At 41.1% G+C, this 22856-nt stretch overlaps 1 protein-coding gene and 2 long non-coding RNA genes across 3 annotated transcripts in view; all 3 read right to left on the bottom strand.

Annotated features, from left to right (window-relative positions):
- LOC145444535 (cAMP-dependent protein kinase catalytic subunit beta) overlaps window positions 1-22321 on the bottom strand; it is a 71113-nt gene extending 48792 nt beyond the window's left edge. The window contains exon 1 of the mRNA XM_080322533.1: window positions 22172-22321. Within this exon, the coding sequence (XP_080178659.1) occupies window positions 22172-22214 (43 nt within the window). The 5' untranslated portion in view covers window positions 22215-22321. The remainder of the gene's footprint in view (window positions 1-22171) is intronic.
- LOC145444715 (uncharacterized) overlaps window positions 1-22856 on the bottom strand; it is a 201220-nt gene that overhangs the window by 154951 nt on the left and 23413 nt on the right. The window lies entirely within an intron of this gene.
- Window positions 6554-22165, bottom strand: LOC145444726 (uncharacterized). The gene is made up of 2 exons (XR_013916778.1): window positions 19757-22165; window positions 6554-19514 (listed from the first exon to the last, which is right to left on the bottom strand). It is a non-coding gene; the product is annotated as an uncharacterized LOC145444726 (long non-coding RNA).

Here is a 22856-nt window from a genome sequence, read left to right as displayed (position 1 = left end):
GAAGTGGTGCCTGCCACTCCGTCAGTAACCTATTACCTGCGACATACCGGTCGTAAACAATCGTAGCGTAATAAAAGGGTTCTAGTTTGCCCGTATTTTATGATTAATTAACCGGATATCGTAATGTGACGCGAGTTGAATACGGAAAGTGCAAGCAATCTCGAGGCTATTGTTACGCTTGAATAGGCGACGGATTCGATGACGTAACGTCACTTGGACTAGAAAATTCAAGTTGTTTATTGCTCGAGTTATAGTGAAATGCCGGTAATCTAATTCTGATCTATTTTGTGGACTGCTTCGATGATTTCAATTCTAATCTATGTGCTGGTTTTCCTGAAAATGCCTAGCTCGGTGTAAACTCTGTACAGACATTCGCCATTATCGACACTTATGAGAGTAAATTATGACATGATATGGTCTGTACTTGATTTATGTTGTGTGCTTGGCGACACAACTGAACAGGTCACAAAATGCTAATCGACGCGAGAGTGAAGATGGGCTAGATCAATCAGTGGTTTTCAACATCCGGTCAGCGGACCGAAATTCATGAAAATCTATAGTACAATTTAGCGGCATTCCCCGAGAACACCGGTTACGGACCATTAGTTCGAAAGTAGACTACAACTCGTTTAAGACCAGAAATATGCGAAAATTCAGAAGTCTATTTCGTGGAAATTTGATGAAAAAACAATAGAATTTAACGACATTGACAGTATAATATATTCTAGCAAACGGCGAAGTCGAGTTTGAAAAGAAACCAAAGTGGTCGAAATCGAGTCGATGGTGTTATTTGGACTATGCCTTACAAAAAACTTCAGTAGAATCACGCATACAACGTGTTTTATCAGAGAAACCGTAGCAACAAATTTCTCATTCTACTGAAGATTCCAATATTTCCTTTTGGGTCGCCTCCACATGCCGTAATTACATGATGGTCCACCGGTCCGCAAGATCGGTCTTGAAATTAAATATTGAGACCCCCGTGATACAGAAGATTATCTAAATCACGAAAACGGTATGGTCGGTATCTATCTACGTATCGTTACTGCATAATAGAAACGCTAGTTCCCATTATGCACGGTCACTATTTATAGACGGGCATTAGCGTGCAGCGCCGTATTATTTGGAGATTACAAAAAGCAGGCTAGGTTGCTAGCGCAGCATAAGAGACGTTACCAAATTATATAGCGATCGGCAGCCCGAAACGACCTTGGGTTACCTTCGTCGCTGTTATAACGAGTATGGAAATGATGATTTAGCAATTCGGTGGTATATGATTTCGTACGCGCTTTCCCTATAGTAGGATACAGCGTGCTTGGAAGTAACCAATAAAATAAGATTCGCTCTGCTTACATAGTTGGGTCGCAGTGCCGTTTACCTCAAGATGCGGAAAGTCATGAAGACGGGCCAAGGCCGTGCGTAATATGCAGAGGTGGTCAACTGGTCAAGCGGTCATGGTCAGTAACGGTCTAACGGAGTTCTACTTTTTCAGAATCTTCAAGCAGGATTTCCTAACTTACAACACTTGATCGTTGGATAATGTTTCAAGACAACTTCCGCACCTACGTGAACAGATTTACAGGTAGAACTGTTTACTCTCTACACATTTGATTTTTAAATAGAGAAAGTACATTTAGCGATGGGTTTACGTAACTTTTACGAGCGAAATCGTCATAAGAACCGCGTGAAACAGCCGTCACAGTGACTGCTAAATACATCTAAGGAATTACACCGGGGCCTACGATAACTTAAGTTATCGTAGGCCCCGATTACACCAATTGGCTTGCTAGCGCCGTTAGTCATATTGCGTTAGTCGCTAAAATGCATCTTGCGATAACGAAAGTAGCCAACACCCACTACCATTAACGGTCTAAAGCATACCTGGGCAAAGTGCGGCCCGCGAAGCCATTCTGTGCGGCCCGCGAAAGGTTGCTTGGAATTCAAGACATAAAACATGCTTTTTGAATGACTAAAACCGTAGGCTGTATCAACTTAACAGGAAATTCGTTCACTTTGAAGCCCGTTCATTAATATGCCACGATTACGCTGCCTACGTACCTCGCATGCGTAATCCAAATTCCAAATAAAGGCAATATGGCAAAATACGAGTAGCAATTGGAGTTACAAGAAATCACTCTTTCCCTGTAGTTTGATCCAAGCCTTCTTTTTTGCCATGGTCACATTACGCATTATACGGCATGTGTTTCAAATTGTTACGTGATATGTTTCTAAATCCCTAATTCGTAAAACAAGTTAATCAGTGCTCGCGATTACTATATGACTCATTATTAGGGATGGTGTGAACGTGAGGTTCACGTTTGCGTTCTGTGTGTGAATCTCGGAAATTTAGAGGTTCGCGTTCACAACAGAGCCTTGGTAGGTTCTGCACTGTGAACCTTTTCATATAATACAGTTTTCACTTCAAAGTTATTGCATTTCAACTGCGTGACACTCTATGCACGGCGCTGGAAGCATAAAAAAGCATCAATAAACGAGCATGCACCTTGGCAATCTCAAAAATTTTAATTGCTTTTTTACAAAAGTTTGCTCGAAATATCTGGCTTTCAGCATCACGAACGAAATACACTACATGTAGACAGCGAATGATGGTTATTCATCCAATCAATGAAATTGATATCGTTTTCTGATGTAAAAATATCAAGCAGGCGTATGGGGTCAATCTTGACTTCATATGTTTAATGTATCATTAAAACCAAATCCGTGCGATTGAGGTGTTGGCTACTGTATAACCTGTTAATGGGGCAACATCGGGGGGCAAGTATAAAAACCTGTTTTACACTCTGCTCAATATCAATGTAACAGACGCCGAGTACATTGGACGGTCTGGCCTAGACCGTTCAGTCGTATGCTTATATTCCCTGGCAAAGCGACGGAAGATATTGATTTTATAGGATCATTATAACATAACATCGTTGGGTTATATTTTTCATCAGAACAAGTCACACACAATGTACAATACGATAAGACACAATGCGATGTCATGAACAGGTAGGAGGATGTCGAACGACACGCATCGGTTGCGATTATTTACTGTAACATCCACCTCGGCCTAGAGTGTCCGATGTCACAGTTCTTTTCGGTGTTGATCTTTTTTGAAGCCGCGGCCCTTTTACTGGGCTTTTTTGTCGCCGCAAGAACGGCAACGGCGCGGGAAGAGGAGCCCAGATAAACCTCCGACGGGAATCGAACCCGGTCCGTCAGATTGATGGGCGCCAAACCACTACACTATCTCCCCCGAGTATATATATCATTTGATTGCCTCAGTTTATACATTTAGCGACGTTTAAAACGCCAATATGTACTTTAGCATTGTGTCATTATGTGGCCCGAGTCGTCGTTAGGCATCGTGTTTAACTGTACATTAATATAGGCTATTACTTCATTGAAAGATAGGGTTGGAATTAGCAATATGACGTCACGTGACGTCATGAGGTTCACGTTCGCGTTCACACAGAACCTCTCAAAAAGGTTCGCGTTCACACGAACCTGAACCTTTCAGAGGTTCGCACCATCCCTACTCATTATATCTATCGCCCATAATGGAATAACGAGCATGCCAAAAAAGAAACCCGCAAACTGAAATTCAAAGAAGGTTTAGACTTCAAAGCAATAAGTAGTTGTTTGTTGGAGTCAGGGGTATGACCTTCCTTCTAGTGTTTGCAGAGCATGTCGCCGAGATTAAGGATTTTAATTAATGTCGGTCTTATGACAAAAAACACGAAACACTCGGTCAATGGAGGGCAGAGTTCAGAAAAACTGCAAGCTTCGCTCACCATCAAGGCTACGAAAGCACAGTGCACACCACTAGGAAGGCAGCGACCAAGAAAATAAGCTTCGTACTCTATTACATATACATTATACAATTCAGTGCAGGGGTTCTCGAACTGGAAAGCGTGAAATCATCAGTAGTGGGCGCGAAGCCGAAGTTCAATGATTATTTTTTCGCGCTCCGCGCGATTTACCCCCAGCTTACAGTTATATTGCTCTGTGTAATTGTCCGACTTTGATATTTCAGAATTAACTCATCAACAGCCATTAACTTCGATGTCATCAAACTATCCGTTGGGATTGCTAGGACTCTGATTGCACTTTTTAAAATTTTGTGATATCATGATAAGGGGCACGAAATTTTCACTGTCATAAAGGGAGGCGTGCCTAAAAAAAGTTTGAGAACCTCTGTTTTAGAATCTTAATAAAAGAACGTGGATAGGGGTTTAAAGAGAGTTAAAATGTATCATGTTTAACATTATTTCGAATCATGACGGCAAATATATCTTTTTTTAATAAGCCTTCCCCTTCTCGTTACCTGACCTAAACACATTCACTAAGCAGCATATACTAACAATGTAATTTAGAAATGAAATTGAAATACGCTGGAGAATATAACTAAAATTTTTCACTCGGCCCGCAATTGTATTTTCTACTTCTCATTTGGCCCGCGGAGGAAAACAATTGCCCACCCCTGGTCTAGAGTATGCGACAGCGAGCTCTCAAACAAATGTGTTTTTCGAACTGTTCATGTTAAATTTCTATACGTCAAGCAAGCTGTTTGACACGTCTCGGAAATCGCTCGCTAAGTGTACCAAACTTGTAGTAGAGTGGAAATTAACGGCGCAACTTTAACTTGTGAGCAGCAACGCTGGCTGCTATGATCATCTTATATTAAGGATACAATTAGGGTTGCATTTAAAACAAAATCAATTTTAAAGCAAACATGTTTAAAACAGGGCCCTTTTTTCAAGTCATGACGTCACGAATATTCAATTATGACGTCGCGTTGGACTGACATTGACAATTGAAAATATACGGTAAACATAGATCCTTTGACGATATATCTGTACTAACTGTTGAACCGACTATTTTGAGGGTTCCAACCATCCCATGTCGATATACGTCGGCTAAATTGGGTGGCAATTGTCCGTAGGCTCATACAACATGTTTTTTGGAAACTATTTACACAAATATGGAATAATTTACAACTCAAAAAACACAATTTTTTTAAAAGCCCTTGTTTTAAATGCAATCCTAGATGCAATACGTCCTCTTTTGAGAGGATTTGCCCTCTTTTTTCAATAAATGTAAAATGTCATCCGGGGACACCCAAATGTCATCTTTTTTCGCAATCCGTCCTCTTTTTATAGCTTTGAGAGTTCGGCGACTGCTCAAAGACAACGAAAAATGTCATAATAGACGTGAAACTGTATTTCGGCGGAACTAAAGGAAATCGACATAGAAAACTCTAATCGCTTATAGGATGACTAAAAAAGGTCAACTCCAACCGATTAAACGTGGGAATGAGTTTTTCGGGAGTCGATCGAAAAATGAACTTTGCCCGTTATGTAAAAAAGTGTACTCTTTTTCGGATTTCAAAATATGGGAACCCTATCTTTTATGCTATCAACCGTAAAATAAAAATACACAACATCTCCATGTTCGCTACAACAGAGGTTCTAACCTTTAGTCTAGTCGCCGGAACATTTTCACGATCTTTTAACTACACAAAACTATCCTCACTTTTAACAAAGATAACCACATAATCAACATTGGAATCGAATTTGAATACCGCAGCTGTTACCTACGTCCCTTTACAGTGCACTCATGGACACCCAAATCCCTGGTAAGTAACACTATTGTACTAGACGTTTACAGTGCATAAAACCTGATATAAACAAATCCAATCTTATTCGCATTAGAGCAAGAATAATTTCTCTATTCGAGCAGGTTTGAATTCAAATTCCCAATATTCCTTCCAACCGGGCTACAGAAACAGAAATAATTTCGGAATGCTCTCAAACTGCCGATCTCGTGCACAATACGAAAAACTACAAATGTTACTATAGCAGCTTAGGACCTTCAATATTTGACATCCACTCATCCGCCACGCACAATACCGGGACTGCTAGGTACCTTTATGTTCCACATTCGAACACAAAAGTGAGCGATGCACGGCGGCTAATCCGTATGCGCTGGAGCCATTGATAGCGCCGCGGCTTAGCTATTATCTCCGAATATAGCAACTCAAAATACACCACCGCATATTTCACGCCTTGATAACCTCGAAAGGAGTACCAGTCTACGGTTGTGCAAGCATACTCGACTCATACACGCATTGAGCGCTTGTGGTAGAAACAAGCGGCCGCTAAATCAAAGTCTTCTATGTTTGAGCCGGCCGTAAATACGACCTCGACAAAGCGCCCGCTAATCAAATACTTTTACAGCATTACGGGTCATGGAACGATGTCTCACACCTTGGCCACCGTAAATTGAATGTAAAGACGTCACCACGTAGCTTGGGCCGCCGTACAAAAGGCAGGAGTTAGGTGGCGGCGAAGCTCGTATTTCAATAAATAAAATGCGGGCTTCAGATATCAACCGGGCCCAGATATGAGATCTATGCGAAACTGAATCCGGATAGGTATATTTCATATTTTCTTATCCCGGGTATTCAAGTTTACTTGCAAGTCCACAATATAATAATATATGCAATTATATACTGGAGTTTTGTGCCACCAAGAGTGTCTTGAGATCTGTAATAATTAAACAATACTCCAAAATGTATTCAGGACCTTGGAACTCCAACGCATCGTGGTCAGAGTCATTGACCATAGTAGGCGACTAACACCGCGAATAACACAAACAAAAAACAATAACCTCTCTGTACAAATACATCCAAAATCGAAATTCTAATTCATTTATCATTATTGTCAATCGGCAAGGCGTCTACGTAAGCTAAGCGCGCAATTCCAAGTCCAAGTTCTCGATAAATCTCCATATACTCATTAGTCAACAGGAATCAGTACATCCTACAGCGGGAGTTGTCTATATGGTAGCGAGCTATTCCTTAAACGCCTGCACGACCAACGGACTTATTCTCAGGCCGTTCTGGCATTAAATGAGATAAATTCTGCGATTTGCGAAATAAAAACAATGGTCGATCGATATTCTACACAAGGCTCCGGTAGCGATTACGGAGTACGCGTAGTGTGGTGATGTTGTAGATACGCATATAGTATAACTCGCATTTCTAAAGGTCCGCATCTAAAACTGATCAAATATCCATGTCCATATCCAATTTACCTTATTATACACCAGCATAAAAAGATGGAATACTTTTCTATCCTAGCATCTTTGAATAAATGTTATCTTTAAATAAATGAACATCCCGATTTGGATCGATACCGATAACTCTGAGCTTCGCCGATAACCCCGATTCAGCCGATATTTAAAACACATGATATCTAGCTTAAGGCGCATTTTTAAAATTCCATGGCATTTATTTTCACAGCTTCACAATCAAGGCTGCGCTTAGACATAAAATGAACCAGAAACGATCCCCTGGCACACCTGTAAGCTATAGGAAATATATTAATATTCCCAGCAGTTTAGCTGCTGTAGATCATCATAGTTCTCAGATGGACTAGTACCATACTGTGACGTCATGAAAATTGACGATACTTTTAAAGTTCTAATATCCGACACCGTTATTTCTTTCAAGTGAAACATTTACTTTTTATACAATATTGAATTATTGATGCATTGCTTTCATAATAATAATAATATATTGTTACTACATTTCCAATGCCAAATTCACAAAGTTCCGAATTTACTGGTAACCATTTACTGTATAAGATACGAATCGGAAACAAACATCCATATCTACCTTGCTTTGTTAAAACTTATAGCAGGAAGACTAGACTATTTGGTGGGCTTGACTATACAAGATATTTCATGTTATCGGCTATTTATTCGCAAAACCCCACACCGACAACCACGTAAACAATCCCCCACAAACACAGTACGCAATGCATACACGGCGCGGCCTCCCAAGCCACGCAAGAGTCACGACCTCCGGTTAACCGCAAGAAATTACGGGGTCGCAAATTACAGCCCGCGTCTCATACAATATTCATAACTCGCGACGACAATACCCCGTCTCGAAAACGACACAAGATCGCGCACGAGGTAAGGCTTCCGCCAATATTATTCTGGTAAACATGTTATGCGCGCATCAGAGATTACGATGTCAGGGACCTGAAGAAAACGGATCGGGAGATTTTTGTCGGATTCCCAGAAAACGGATTTGGAGGTTTCCGCCTAACTGGGAATGTATTTGAAAAAGAGGACGAAGTTTGGGATTTTATCCGGGTTTCGATCGAATTTTTATTCAGGACTACGGCTTGTACAGGAATTTCCGTGCGTTTATAGTTTCCAGGTGATTTATTCGACTTATTGCCGGATTTCGTGGCTTTGGATCTTAAACGAGCAAACGCGTTACGCGTTCATCTTCCAACTGCGGTCGGGCACCAGAATTGGACTAGATAATTCTGGTTGGTACGGTATGCATATTGCATATCCACAGATCGCGTGTATACTGTATGTTTATTGCATATCAAGCGTTGCTAGGCTACATGACTCGCATGAGTCGGGGTATATGCAGCAAAAACATGAAGGACAAAAATACAAACGTCCTATTCCAATTGCTAGTCACCCAGAGACTAATTAGTGCGAGTGCCAGCAATCTAATTTCTATGGAATCTGTGAAATGTTTCTATGCTCTAATTTCAATTCTGATCTAATTTCTGTTTTTAAAATACAACAACATAACTATATCATGCGAAACGAGTCAAGCTTGGCGTACAGACATTTTCAATTCTCATGCCCGACAGAACAAACTCTGGTTTGATACGAACTGAATTATATTTTTGTTGTATTTCTTTCCAATCCAGAATTTAATTCAACTCCAAAGTTTTCGCGAATTTAGTATTTCTGACCCTAATCCACTGTGGAAAATCTCACTGTTTTCTTTTCGTGCAAGTCTGACTGGAGCCCCGAATTATCTACCCAACCGCACAGGTGGCTTGCTATTGATCAAGCTCTGCCAGTCGATTATTTTTAGCAGATTTTCGGCGGGTTCGAACTAAACACGGCATTGGCTGTCTATAAGATGAAGACAAAACTGTTTTCGGCGAAGCCCTAACCACACAGCGGGATCGTAACGTATACAGTGAGTCAACACGATTGCGAAGTTGCTCCACGATCAATAAATCAGATTACGGCGCGCGCCGTAACGATAATCGTTGGGGGAGACTATCGCTCCCCCATGAATATGCATGCGAACGCGGGACCCCAGCAAAGGAATGATGCAATCTCTGCGAGCTACGCGAATCAATACCAACAATAAAGTCTCGATCATCGCAGATTGCAATCCGTGTGCGTGGTTGTGACGAGTTGGATGTAGATTTGAATATTTAACCCGGATTCCGATTCGCGATTATTTTTTGAAGCCAATAGTGTCTTGTAATTGAAGATGGATTTATTCAAAGGTAGAAAACAACGACAACCGACACAGCACGTGCACACTTCCCCACAGCTCTCTCTCTCTTCTCCCCGACCACGACCGAGGGCCGCCGCCAAACGTTACTTTGTGCAATGGTTCACACGATGCACATCACAATACCACATATATTCATATTGAAATAACCCGGATATTTTCGTTTGACACCCGTCAGGGGTAATCGTCAGCAACTAGTAGAGAATTGGAAAGAACATTGTATGTCAACAATCGTATCACAAAATATGACGTCACCGGCATGAAATATCGAATCGCCGGGCGAAGAGAGCGCTTAAGCTAAATGTACTATTGTTAGATGGTACACATACTTCTTCTGTAGGCACCCAAATGAAAGAGTGAATGAAGCTGAACTCGAGGTGTCCTGCCAATATCGTTAATGCCATTACCGAGAATGCCATTACCGAAAATGCCATTACCGAGAATGTCATTACCGACAATGGACACCACCGAGAATGGACAGCACAGAGAATGGACATTACCGAAAATGCAATATATGCGATGCAGGCGTGTTATGCATGTGTATAGGTCGTGTGAATGTGCATTTGTGCATGTGCATCGAGGCGTTGCCACATTCGGTGTTAGTTCTCGGGTAAAAATTTCGACGACGTCCGTCCCAGTAAGTTAGATTCTAGGCATTGGCTATTCTTGGTAATGTCCATTCTCGGTGGTGTCCATTCTCGGTAATGACCATTCTTGGTAATGTCCATTCTCGAGAATGGCATTCTCGGTAATGGTATTCTCGGCAATGCCCATTCTCGATAATGGTTTTCTCGGTATTGGTATGGAACCGTATCGGTCGGGCTCTAGTTATAAACTCTCTTGGTTTAGTTGATTTGCTGCCAAGTGCCAATAGTCTCTCAACTCCTGCATATCAGAAATGAGAGGATTTATTGTTTGCAAATCCGGATCTATACCAATACCGAGAAAACCACACGGTGCAATCTACCTCAAAAGGCGCATTTTAAAAACTTCAGAGCATTTATTTCAACGGAATTACAGCCAATGTCATACTGAACATGACAAACTAGAAATGCTGCATCTGGACACCTCGAAAGTGTAAGGGTAAGCTATATGAAATAGATCAATATTCCCAGACTATCGGTCAAGGATTAGGCCTACATAGTTTTCTGGCTTCCTACCGTCGTGTTGTGACGTCACGACAATTGCCGATATTTTTTCACCTACAAGGGCCGATACCGAAAATTCTTTCGAAGTGTAGTATCACCTCGATATCATCGGCGAACCGATATATAATAATCGGTCGTGCTCTATTTACAACCCTATACCACATAGTATAACGCTTATGCATAAAACCTGCATCTATCACGCTCCAGACAAATTCATAATCCTATAACCGATATCTACCAACTGCTATGCTAGTAGACAGCCAGCGAGGATGAACACGCCAGGCTGTTACCAAGCTTCAGAGGCAATATAGGTATTACTCATTTCCTGCCGAAAACGGCGCAGTACTCCGCTGCGCGCCAAAGATACTTTTTTCGCTAAAACTTCACCATGACGCCAGCTTAGCATTATGCTCGTAGGAGCAAGTATCACCGGTATCGAATTACGTAACTTGACCCCGAATCGGAAAACTCACAACACCCTTCGCAACATGATACCAAGCGGCGCTGTTTCATGCCTGGCCGCAACGCGCGTATACATACAGTACGACCTAACTGAACATCACATAGGCTTGTAATCAATGCAATCGACCGACAATGTTGTCCCATTAAATGCACGGCAAGACAGCTCAGCACGCTGAGTCAGGCGATATCGATCTTTCAAACACCGGGTGCAGGCAGGTATTGAGCATAGATGGTCAAAGTAGTCAGTCAGAGTTGCTGCTCAGGTAGACGGAGAAGTAACGCCACGAATTTCTATACTTAATTACAAATTGAAGTGGAAATTTCCAATACATATCAAAACTATTACACAAGTACCCAGTTTAAAAAAGCAGGCTTGGTCGAGAGCTATCACTCTTTTAGCAGCTAATCGGTGTGGCCTATTCGAAATAGGACAATGTGTCTTGGCGATTAACGAGAAATCACTACTGGCACTCCCAATACGTACATTCGGGGCCTGCGATATCGTAGCCACCGGTACATTCTTCAAAGATATATTCAGTTAGAGTTACTATGATACAGGGACTATTACGCACAATTCTTATCACAATTTCACGAATGAAAACGACGCGAGCTTATCGCAAAACTACGTTGCACTTGTCACTCAAAGTGCACAATGAAAGTAGTTCCGACGACATACTGTGCTGGTAGAAGTGGAAGTATAGTCTTCAAACATAACCACCTGAGTTAGTATTGCAATAGCTTCTGCCCCGGTATCACGGGAACAGAAGACCTTTTGCAAGCTTTTGCAGTGTCGTGAGTGATTTTCCGCTCGTGAAGATGTATCATGGAATTTCCGAACTAGCCACCTCTAATTACATACTAAAAGTCTGTCTACAAATCTTTTTCTGTAACCCTCTTCGCCTGCTCGGGCAGGATAGTATAATGGTCCGGCTTCCCGATCGGTTGGTCGTGGGTTCGATCCGCGGCCGGGCCACACCAAAGCTTCAGAAACTGGTATCCGCGGCTATCCCGTTCGGCAGTCGGCATTCAGGGATAACATGGTGTAGAAAATCCATGGTGCGACAGACTTAATAACCCTCGCCTAGTGTAAAGACTCTATCATATCTCACTAGGACAGAGGTCTCAAACACGCGGCCCACGACGGCATTTTGGAATTTCAAGTAGTCAACTATATATTCAAGTTCCATATACCTTTAGATATGAGAACTTAGAGTTCACGCTAAAACTACTATAAAAATCACTGATATCTCAACAAACTTCGCCATCACATCACTTTTAAAAACTACCATGGGTAGAAGATCAGTCATTACGTCACATTTCTAGTTCATGATGATAAGACATGACCCGTTGATGATTCGTGACTGAAAATTGTGATTTGGTTTGGTGCGACCTTCTCGTAAAATTACTCGATTTCGGATTGACTGAGTGATTAAATAAAAATGACTAGTTGAGTTGGGTCATACTTTAAAATCAGAGAACGACTTGCGACTCGGAACGGTGACTTGGTATTCCTACGAATACAAAAATCTATGAAACTGTCATGGGGATTAGTAATATATCAAAAGGCCGTAGCTTGCGTTGCGTAGGGTATAAAGCTATCTAATCAGGTCAGTTTGGCAACCATTGGTATTCTGTGACCCCCGTGACGTATAGTTGGTTACATGCTGGGTATTGTTTGTTCTCTTTATCCATGCTATCATCGGCGAGTAAGGTATAGTCAGGGATATCCCTGGTAGTAGTACGCTCTACAGCTGTAACACCAATGAATTATTCGCCGATTGGACATTTCTATTCCAGGGGTTCTTAACCAGGGTCCGTAGACCCCATCGCGGTACGATGCACCACATGAGGGTGTCTGACATGCATTGTGGAATTAGGCATATATGCTGTGGAATATTTTCTTGGCCAGTTTATTCAACTGGAAAATAGTCTTCGAGCTACGCGCGATTTTATGTGAATGGGCTTTCTGATTTTAATACAGATACCATCAGAATTTGTCTTGAAAATGGACAGGGGCTACGAGAAATAAATCGCATTGGAAGCGCAAAGGGTACGATGGCTAAAAAGGTTAAGAAGCAATGATATTACTATGGATCAATAATGATTATATTCAAGTTGTTATTGATATGTTCCAATAATAAATAATCGATGGCAAAATCTAACGCTGATTTAATTTGACTTGGGCAATGACTGTAACAATAGCCGATACTTATCACGACTATATCAAAACCAGGATTAGGCTACATCGATAAAACGCTCTGATATCAGATCAATCTTCAGTAGATTTTAAAATATTAAACATAAAATTGTGGCGCGTCAGAAGTCCACTAGCTGCATTACGATGTTATGATGCATTCTCTCGCATGATGTCTATGACGATAACTCACTAATTGAAAAAATTATGCCCGGCACAAAAAAAACTTTATTCAAATATTTGAAAATGTTATTTTTTCCGTGTCAAGCGTGGATAGTACAATAGAAAATTACATTTCCACGGTGTTTGTGGAATGCCTGTCTGCAAGGTTCCGTCAAATAAGGCCTACTTGAATATTATACATTGAATATCCCTATTATTGATGCTGCGGCCCGCGGTGTCATCAAGAACTAGGAAATTGGCCCGCGAGCACATTTGAGTTTGAGACCTCTGCACTAGTCAAAGCATCTCGATGATGCAGATGAGAATAAACGTGACGTTTCTCTGTCACGTACTTTCCAGACTTTTGATAGTCTGCCGTACTTTAGTAGGCTTACAGTAGTTTTGACACTCTATCGCTACTACTATTTGTGTTACGTCGCAATTTCTACCTTTACTTTAGGAGCAACGCCGACTACCTTGATCGCCTCCGAGTATGGCGTAGTCCTGCAGATTATTCCCATTCTAATTATTCCACACAAAATGGATATCAATCTGAATCCAGCCACATTACGTAGAAGCTCAATTCCTGATAATATACGGACACTAATTTCGCCAAATAAAGTAAAAATTATTACGATTTCTACGGGATCGGTTCTAGTTTCTTGCTGCACGATGTAACTTTCAGACGAGTCCGATCACGATAATCACGCGTTTCCGCACCCAAACATATCTTTCCTTGGTCCTCAATATTGCCCTTCGTCTAGATAAGCTCTTTAAAAGATTTTAAATCCGTAATTTATTCCACTTGTCAGAATCCGAGTCCACTGTCGGCATCGACTCCGATTCGATCGGATGCCGTATTAAGATTTCAGATCATGCCATATTCCACAGCACACAGACACAATCACAGTCCCATATAGCATATATAAATCTGATCCGAACCCGATCACAGCTTTTACATCCGTTTTTTTCGAGCCCTGGGTCTGAATATGATATTTGCTGATCTCTGACTTAGTGACTCTCTTGCCTCAGACTACAGAACGTAATGACTGCGAAATATCAGATGGCTAGAGGCTGTCGAACTACAAATCCGAACTTTGCAGTCACTTAACGCGATGTTTACTAACTATATTGAATACAGTAATTTTTTAACCAAAAAAATATAGAATGAAATAATTGCGTAATTCTGACATTTAACGAAATTCTTATCCATCCCAACTCTGACTATTTTGACTTAATGCCAATTTCCTGAAACAGACTTACAATCAATACGCATTCTAACGGCTATCACCTGTGCCAAATTTACGTTCCCAACGGGTGACAACGTGTAGCCGGAATGATGTCAGATACAGCGTTAGTTACCTTACATACAATTACCACCGCGCTGTGTCATTCACCAGCTGGGATATCACACGCTGCAGGCTATGTAGTAAGCGCTTGCACGGCGCTACACTGCTTCGCGATTAGACTTGTACAAACTACTGGATTTTTAACATGCGCAGGTAGAACTAGAGAACAAGCAGTCAAGCACTACTCACTTTTCAAAACTCGCAACAAGAACTAACGACCTTTTAAAATCTGCAGCTAACTAACGATCTAAAACACAACCATCTAGATTCGTTTCTGACGCAACTCGTTAATATTTATTTAATCGGAATCGGGTTCATTCCCATATAAATCGAACATTAGCATAGGGTTACCATATTTTGGAATCGGGAAAGGAGGGCACTTTTTCAAAATTTTCAACCACAGAATACCGGTGGAAAAATCTGAAAAAGTGGCAAATTTCTACCACTTCGTAGTCGGTTGACTAAAAAAAAGGTCAACTTTCGGTCAGCTTCCGAAATACCCGCCGGAGCGTCACTTCGGTGCTGATTTACAGCATCTCAGTCGAATTTTGCTATAAATTTGACCAAAACTCCTAAAAAAGAGGACAAAATCTCAAAAACGACGACATTTAGGCGTCCTCGGAGAACATTTTCAAAAACCCGAAAAAGGAGGACAGATCCTCCCAAAGGAGGACGTATGGTAACCCTAGATTAGCATGAAATGGGAGGGGTCTCAACCCCCAAAAGCAAATCCTGGCGACGCCACTATTCGTAGTGATCACTCTGAACTGGTTATAGCTGCAATAACGTCACACAACAGAACACTGTTATCAGTTATCACGATTCACGCCGACATTCGTGTTTTCTAGTTGTCCATGCCGACATTCGTGTTTTCTAGTTGTCTTTTACAACTAATTTTTGAATGCGCAACTAGAACTACTCACTTTTCAAAATCAGCAACTAGAACTACTCACAATCCAGTAGTAGAAGTTCAATTAACTAGATTTGCAGTTTGTACAAGTTTGGTCCACAGTTAAGCCGTGAATCCGGGTTCTCCATAATAACGGTTCAACAGCACTCAGAACGGTTATAATCACCTCCAACATGCTACGCCGCTACCACAGGCTGCTTATTGAAGCAATGATAAAAAAAAATTCCGGAGTCAGTGCTTGCAACACTACAGTCTGGACGTCGCTAGGTGATGACCCGCAAGTGCACGTTTTTCTAGGTAAGAATACGTACACAATATTGCCGCCTGTATTTCCTGTGTGGCGTCGCTCGCAGTCGAACCGATTCCAAGGCTAGATTCTACAGCGGCGCGAAGTCACATGGACAGGAATTTACGGTGATACATCCAGACTTATGTTCCTCAAAAATATTACAGCCAACTTGTACATATTGTCACGCAGTGGGTAATAACATTGTTGCCCGGTATGGTAATCTCCTATTTCGGTGATGCATATTGGCCATTCATGTTAATTTTGTACACTACATAAATGTGGAAGCGTCTCGGTATACATACAGTATATGCAGCATTCAGTGCGTGTATCATTAGCTTGGTCTTACTGAAGACGCAATGGAACGAATTCTGATCCGATTACCGCGGGTCTTTCTTTCAGAATAACGAGAGGAAGTCACTATCTCTATACATAGGTGAATATTTGGTATACCATCCCAGTCATTTGGCAATTTCTAAACTCGTCTACATTCGAAGCGCTCCAATTACAGCCATTAAGTACATCTCGTATTCCATAATTACTATAATTTCTCTTCAATTTTAGAAATTCGAGCTTAAAATGACAACACATTGATGACCTGCGTGCTACACTTCATATATGTACAGTTGTACACTGTACAGGATTAGGATAATAACCGGACATAAATCCGGCAAGAATTTATGAAACAGGACTGGATCCGGATTAATATTTTTCCAGAGAAATGGATCCTGGTCAGTGAGCTACGGTATTTTGTATGAACTTTTCGTCAGTGTTGTGCGACTTTTTGGAGTAAACTTGCACTGCGTAGATTTTGCATTACACCACAAATTCATATATATTCTAGTTGTACCGAGCGAGATAGTGCAATGGTTATGCGTCCGGCTTCTCGAGCGGTAGGTCGTGGGTTCGGTCCCCGGCCGGGTCATACCAAAGACTCGAAAATTGGTATCCGCAGCTATCCTGCTAGGCGCTCAGCAATCACGGATAGCATGGAGGAGAAAAAAGCGGGGGCGCAGACTAGATGACCTCATGGGGCCGTATCGCAACTCCGTCGTCAAAGCATCTCGATGGTGCAGGCGAAAAAGAATAGGCTATCATATCTCTCTCTCTCTGTGTGGAATATGAAACCTCAATCCGGTGACGAGCTAATAGAAAATTATTGACAGCGGCAGTAGATGCTCATCGCTCATGCTCAGCCTTGAACAGGATTCTTTTATCCGGATTCTAACATCAAAGACTAAAACCGAAACCGAACTGGATTGGATCCGGATCCCAAAAAACATATGACCATTAAATCTCTATTACACACACACAAGCTATGTCACTCTACACTGGTTTATAAAAGTACATTGATTGCATCTTCATTCTGCAAATCACCTCAAGATTCGTCGGGTTTGATTGGAGCCATAATTCCCGCTGCCCAACGTCTAGAAACGTAACATTTCATACGCAATGACGAGTGTCTTTGTAGAATAATCCAACCCTATTAGTCCTAAACTCCACTCCTTTCGTTACCTTGCCGCATCGCACGAAACCACTAATGCAACCAGAATTGTTATCTCAGAAACAAATATACAGCATGTACGCTCGCTGTACTTTGCGCCGATAAGACACCTTATCGGTCCATTTTGGATTGGAATCGATCGCTCTGCCATCCCGGGGGACGATTTAGCGGATAGTTTCTCGAGCAAGATAGCCGTGTTTAGCTGGACGCCGGTTTTGATTCGAGTAAAGGCGGGAATAACAGGGTAGCAACTCGCAGCAACGATACCTGTCGCGCAGCATTCTTTCGTCGGAGATCGATTAATCTCGTTTTTGGCAGCGTCAGGGACTGATGCAACGTAGCCAGAGCCATGTAGATTTTTTGAGCCAGAGCCATGTAGATTTTTTGAGATGAACCGCACTACGGCTAAGCGCCAGAACGCAAATTTTTCTAACTTAACAATATACAGTATACACACGCTTACTGCATAAATTTGTGTATGGTGGCCCGTTCACTACAGTAATCCACAATGCTGCAATGCACCACTTTTCAAGAAAGAGTCGGACAAAACTATATTATTTTCAGCTTTTCCAAATTAGATTACATTTATAGTCACACTATCTTTTGAAAAACTAGATAAGAATTAATGAATTCGAGAAAACTTGAAAATTGGATGAAATTAATATTTGAAAAAAAAATCAACAAAAATCAGGTTCAGTCTATATGAAATCTGAATTTATTCTTGCAAGCTGGAGAATGATATTGCCTTGGTTCGTTTCGCACGGTACAGTTCACCTGTAGCACTTTTAGGAGAAAAAAAACAGAAATTAGATTCGAATAAAAGAAACATCTCACAAATTAGATTAGAATTACATTAGATTAGAATTACATCTGATTACACAAATAAACTATGTAGTTATTTAAGTCAGTTTCCAAGGGCTACTTTCTATTTATAAAAACGTATATCGTAAAAGTGTGTAGTTTTGCTGGCGGTTGAGGTACAGCTGAAATCGCTCGAAAGCAGTGCCTTCTTGCGGCAGTTGTTGTTTGTCTAGGAATGAGGGATATTAATGGATATGTCTAAAGCCGTACAAGGTCGCTTTTGAAAACAGGGAGAGAGAATTATTGCAGGCTATCGTCAAACGCTAGTCGCACACCTTTATATATCGTCCCTGTGAAGTGTAAATTTAGACACAATTTTACTAACATCCAAATAACAGCTCATAGTCAAGTATGAATTGAAATAAGTCCAATATTACTCGGCGTATATTCCACCGCAAACTTGTGCATTAAGTGGTGGAATGTATGAAGTGAAGAGCTATCACATAACGACATAATAGTATGTTGTAGTAATGATATGCATTTTCAGTTTATTTCAATGTATAGCACTCGCCAATCTGCACCTATCAATGCTAAAATAACCGATATAGAATCCATAAAACTCTCTGTGCCTGCCTTTGAATTAGCTGGATGGTGAGATCTAGAAGTAGGCTAGGTACCTTTAAATTTTCGTTACAAGTAGCCCACTAGAGTGTTGTGATGCGGCTCCACACGTACTATGAAGTTTTAACTGCGGCTCCTGCGTCATCCAAAAAGGTTGGGAACCACTGCTTTAAAGTCTAATTACATTGATTCAGAGTTGACGAATTCATGTGGGATGTAGCAGCAAACGACCTCACAGCGCCACTAGTACCAGTACCAAAACCAAGGTCGTGGTGTAATTTTTATGTGTAGTCCGATATTGAATGTATTGGTAAATTTCGTCATCCTCATCACCATTACCAACTTTCATTGAAACGACGGGCCTTGCAGATGGGCACACAGTTCCACTGTGTCATCTATACCTGACCCCTGACCCGCTCATTAAAATGTTTGCACAATCCTACTACGACACATCATCCACAGCACATTCTATTGAAATGGTGATTTTCAATTATTTATTAACACTGAAATATGCCGCTAATACCTCAAAATAGTGATGTATTTGCTGAGCGCGTCAAGCACACACATAACTGGTTTACGTATTCTAGCGTGCGCAACTGCAGTTTCAATGGATCTTTGGTCTTGTGTCGTGACCGACTTCACTTCGATTGGCGGACTTCAGCAAGTCATTTCGACTCCTTTCTATCTCTTCACTACGTGGCAGTCTTGTTCTGTGGCTGCGCTGACTAAAACATTGACATAGTGAGTTTACTGGATGCAATACGAAAACTTATTCGGATTTGCTGTTAACAGAGCAACTAAAATTGAAGGAGCTTTCGAACCGAATACGGTTATAAATCCGATTTAAAACTTTAGCAACCCGGTCTACTCGAAGCCGTATCCGCAACGGACTGCTCTTACACATTTTTATCGGCACGAAACTTCCGGAAAGACGCACTCATCGGAAAACTTTAGTTAGTAAACTCACATGATCTCAGAACCAATAATAAGTAATTGGTCAATTTCGTACGCGACGAAGACAACGAGAACCCCGCTGGCTGGTTGAGAGTATGAAATTTTACCTGACTCAACGTTAACTCCGGGACAGTGCTGAAATAACACAGAAAGCATCTGCGCTGGAGCGCCATCTCGTGTTCAATAGTAAAACGTAAACAGAGAGAAACAGCGTTCTCTGGACAAAGTCGATCGTGATACGAAGATGGTCATTAGATGGCTGATTGGCAACGATCACGGTAGTGATGCATGATGAGGAAGATTTTCAACACATGTTGTACAATGCACAATGTACAATTGTACATACAGCTCAGAGCAGAATACAAACCTTCAGGTAAAAAAAATTACCGAGTAAGCACTCTGAGACAAAGCTAGTTAGTCAATCACTGGTGTTTTCAACATTGCAAGATACATCTTTGCAACTATCACATAACGACTAATGGCACCCTAAAAGAGCTTTTCAAAACTGTGTTCTGTTAGTGTTAAGACCATAGTTCCATCGACCGCTCAATATGACAATCCCACTAATAACAATGTACAATTTGCATTGCTCATCTACCCAAGGACTATTTTCTTTCTTTTGTAAAAATACGTGTTGCAAAAGTCCGTGGTTTGACTCCAAAACAGTTCCAGTTTAGGCTGAAAGAGCTGAAATTTTGTTCGATCAACGGTCATTAACGGAAAATGGATTCAGTAGCCAAATGTGGTGTGAGTAGTCACTGGCGTTGCAGAAAAGGGTTGTTCTATTTCAGAAGTGCTAGCTCGCTTGCCATGATTTTGATACAGCACGAAATGCACTAAACACAACAAAATAAGAATCAAAATATGAAACCAAGCTAGTCCGACAAATAAAATTCAGAGCCTCCTTGCTTAGCGGAATGCTCCAAAGGTCATAAATATTAATGAGCAAGGTCATGGAAGAGGATATTATAATGTAATCGAATAGTGATGCAGATCAAGAGGCCACAACACACACAAGAGAAATAGCGGCAGTGAAATTTATCGCATAATTACACTGCATATTATTAAAATCAAGTAAGGCTTAAGGGCCATATAGGCTACCCTTTGCATGCAGTGGGTGAATAGAATATGTATGTAAAATAATTAATCATGCCTCAATGTAAACCATGTTACAAGACAGCTAGGACACATATAATACAATCGTCATGATATTTGCCAGCTTTGCGTCCACAACCAATACAAGTCAGCCCTCTGGTTTGCAGGACCACGACCTGACATATCGATTTCGCCTTTCGACACATGCCACCTCTTTTTGTCGCCTGTCCATTTATAATATCTTTGACTTTTTGTTCAATGTGCATGCCTCCTTTTTACATCGGCTAAGCCAGGTGGGTGTCTGATTTCGAAGACTACTCCAAGTCATTTCGACACCTTCCTGTCTTTCATTGTATCGCAGTCTTGTGTTGTATTGAAATGATGAGATTGTTAGCAGTATATTGAATGGAATAGGGAGCTAATTGGTTAAATTATTAACCACTGGTCTAGGCTAAAAGGCTAGATTATTGACTGGAATAGTTTTGCGACGAGTGGATGGATGGAGGCAGACTGGAGTTTTCTGAATGTCTTGAGTCATTGCCCTAAAATGACTCGACTTGACTCAAAGTTGACGTTTGAAAAATATGGAACGACTCGCTACTCGGATACACAATTTCGAGTTAATTTTCAAATCATCAAATATCTTACCCCTTGCAAAGCCAAGTGATCAATACTAATCCTATATTTACTGTATACCATTTCCATCAATGCTTTGGATGTGGTGACTTCCATCACCACTGACATCACAGTCATATCAGCTGCAGCTTGCCCTTTCCTGGCATTACAGTATTATAAGAACCATGTGTAAATATACTCAGTCAGCAGCAAAAGAATGAAAACTGGCCTTTTCTTGGCAATGTTTATTAAATTTGGTAAAAAAATTCTTCAGGACGCCTGGACATTATTTTTCCTACACACATATATTATATGAGATCAGTACTGCCTTTATAGCCTTCAACAGCATAAATATCTCTTATTTTGAATTATACTCCCATAATGAATGCGGCATGCCCTGTGGGCAGAATTCTGACATATTTACATAAATAACCGCAGTGACTAATCGTTTTAGTACTCTAAAATTGGCATGTTTGACCAGTTTGGTGTGGTATCTCTATATTCAATCATACATATGCATCCGAACATGACAGTTAAACGACTTGAAATTGACTCAAACTCGGAAATTTTCAGATGATATTATGACGACTCACTAGTCATGCTTTGAAAATTTGCTTGAGCTGACTTGTCACTTGGCTTGAACAGTTTTGAAAGGACTGGACTTGACTCGAGTCATAGACGAGCCGCGGTCAGGTCATATCAATGCAAACAGTCTCACCACTTTCCGCTTGTTCGCCCTTTTTTGTAGGTGCGTTGCCCATGCTCTTTGAAATTCCGTGCACGGCTTCTTCAAATGAATAACGATCCTTGCTTATCAGGTCTGCCGAGTATATTTACAATAAGGTAGTCTGGAAACAGATAGAAGCACAGCTTGCATTAGCCTACATTCACAACATATTCTATAGACTACATGTGACACAATTAGGGGGCGCAAAAATGCAAAAGATGTAATGCATGGATTTCAAGCTCTTTTCTAGCATCGGTGCACCCGACTAGATTATTATGGGTTGTTGCGTGGACCCCCTAAACACGTATTTCCGGGCCTGGCGACTTAAAAAACGTCATCATTTCACGAGACAAAATATGAGGAGAAGTTAAAAATTAGAGTAGATCTTATAAGTAAGGACAAATGTAGTTTCATTATGGAATGTAAACATGGAATGGCAACGACCGATTTTGCAGCTTTGAGGAATCGGGGAGTCAGATGTTGATGGTGATTATTCGTCGAAGTCTGGAGCGTGATAATATTTTTATTCATATTTTTTGAATCAGTGCGACAATAGCTTTCGATCGAGACCAGATTCAGTAAATTCTACGCTCTGGAAGATAACTTTTGGATTGCCAGAAATCCTACAGTCGCTTACGCAAAACATTTCTCCACTCCAGCCTCAGCGGAGCGGAAC

This window comes from Botryllus schlosseri, chromosome 1 (assembly GCF_051294905.1).
Source record: "Botryllus schlosseri isolate E-star chromosome 1, Bs_hap1, whole genome shotgun sequence".
Lineage (NCBI taxonomy): Eukaryota > Metazoa > Chordata > Ascidiacea > Stolidobranchia > Styelidae > Botryllus > Botryllus schlosseri.
The sequence above is the reverse complement of the archived record's forward strand: the minus strand, read 5'-3'. Positions and strand labels throughout refer to the sequence as shown.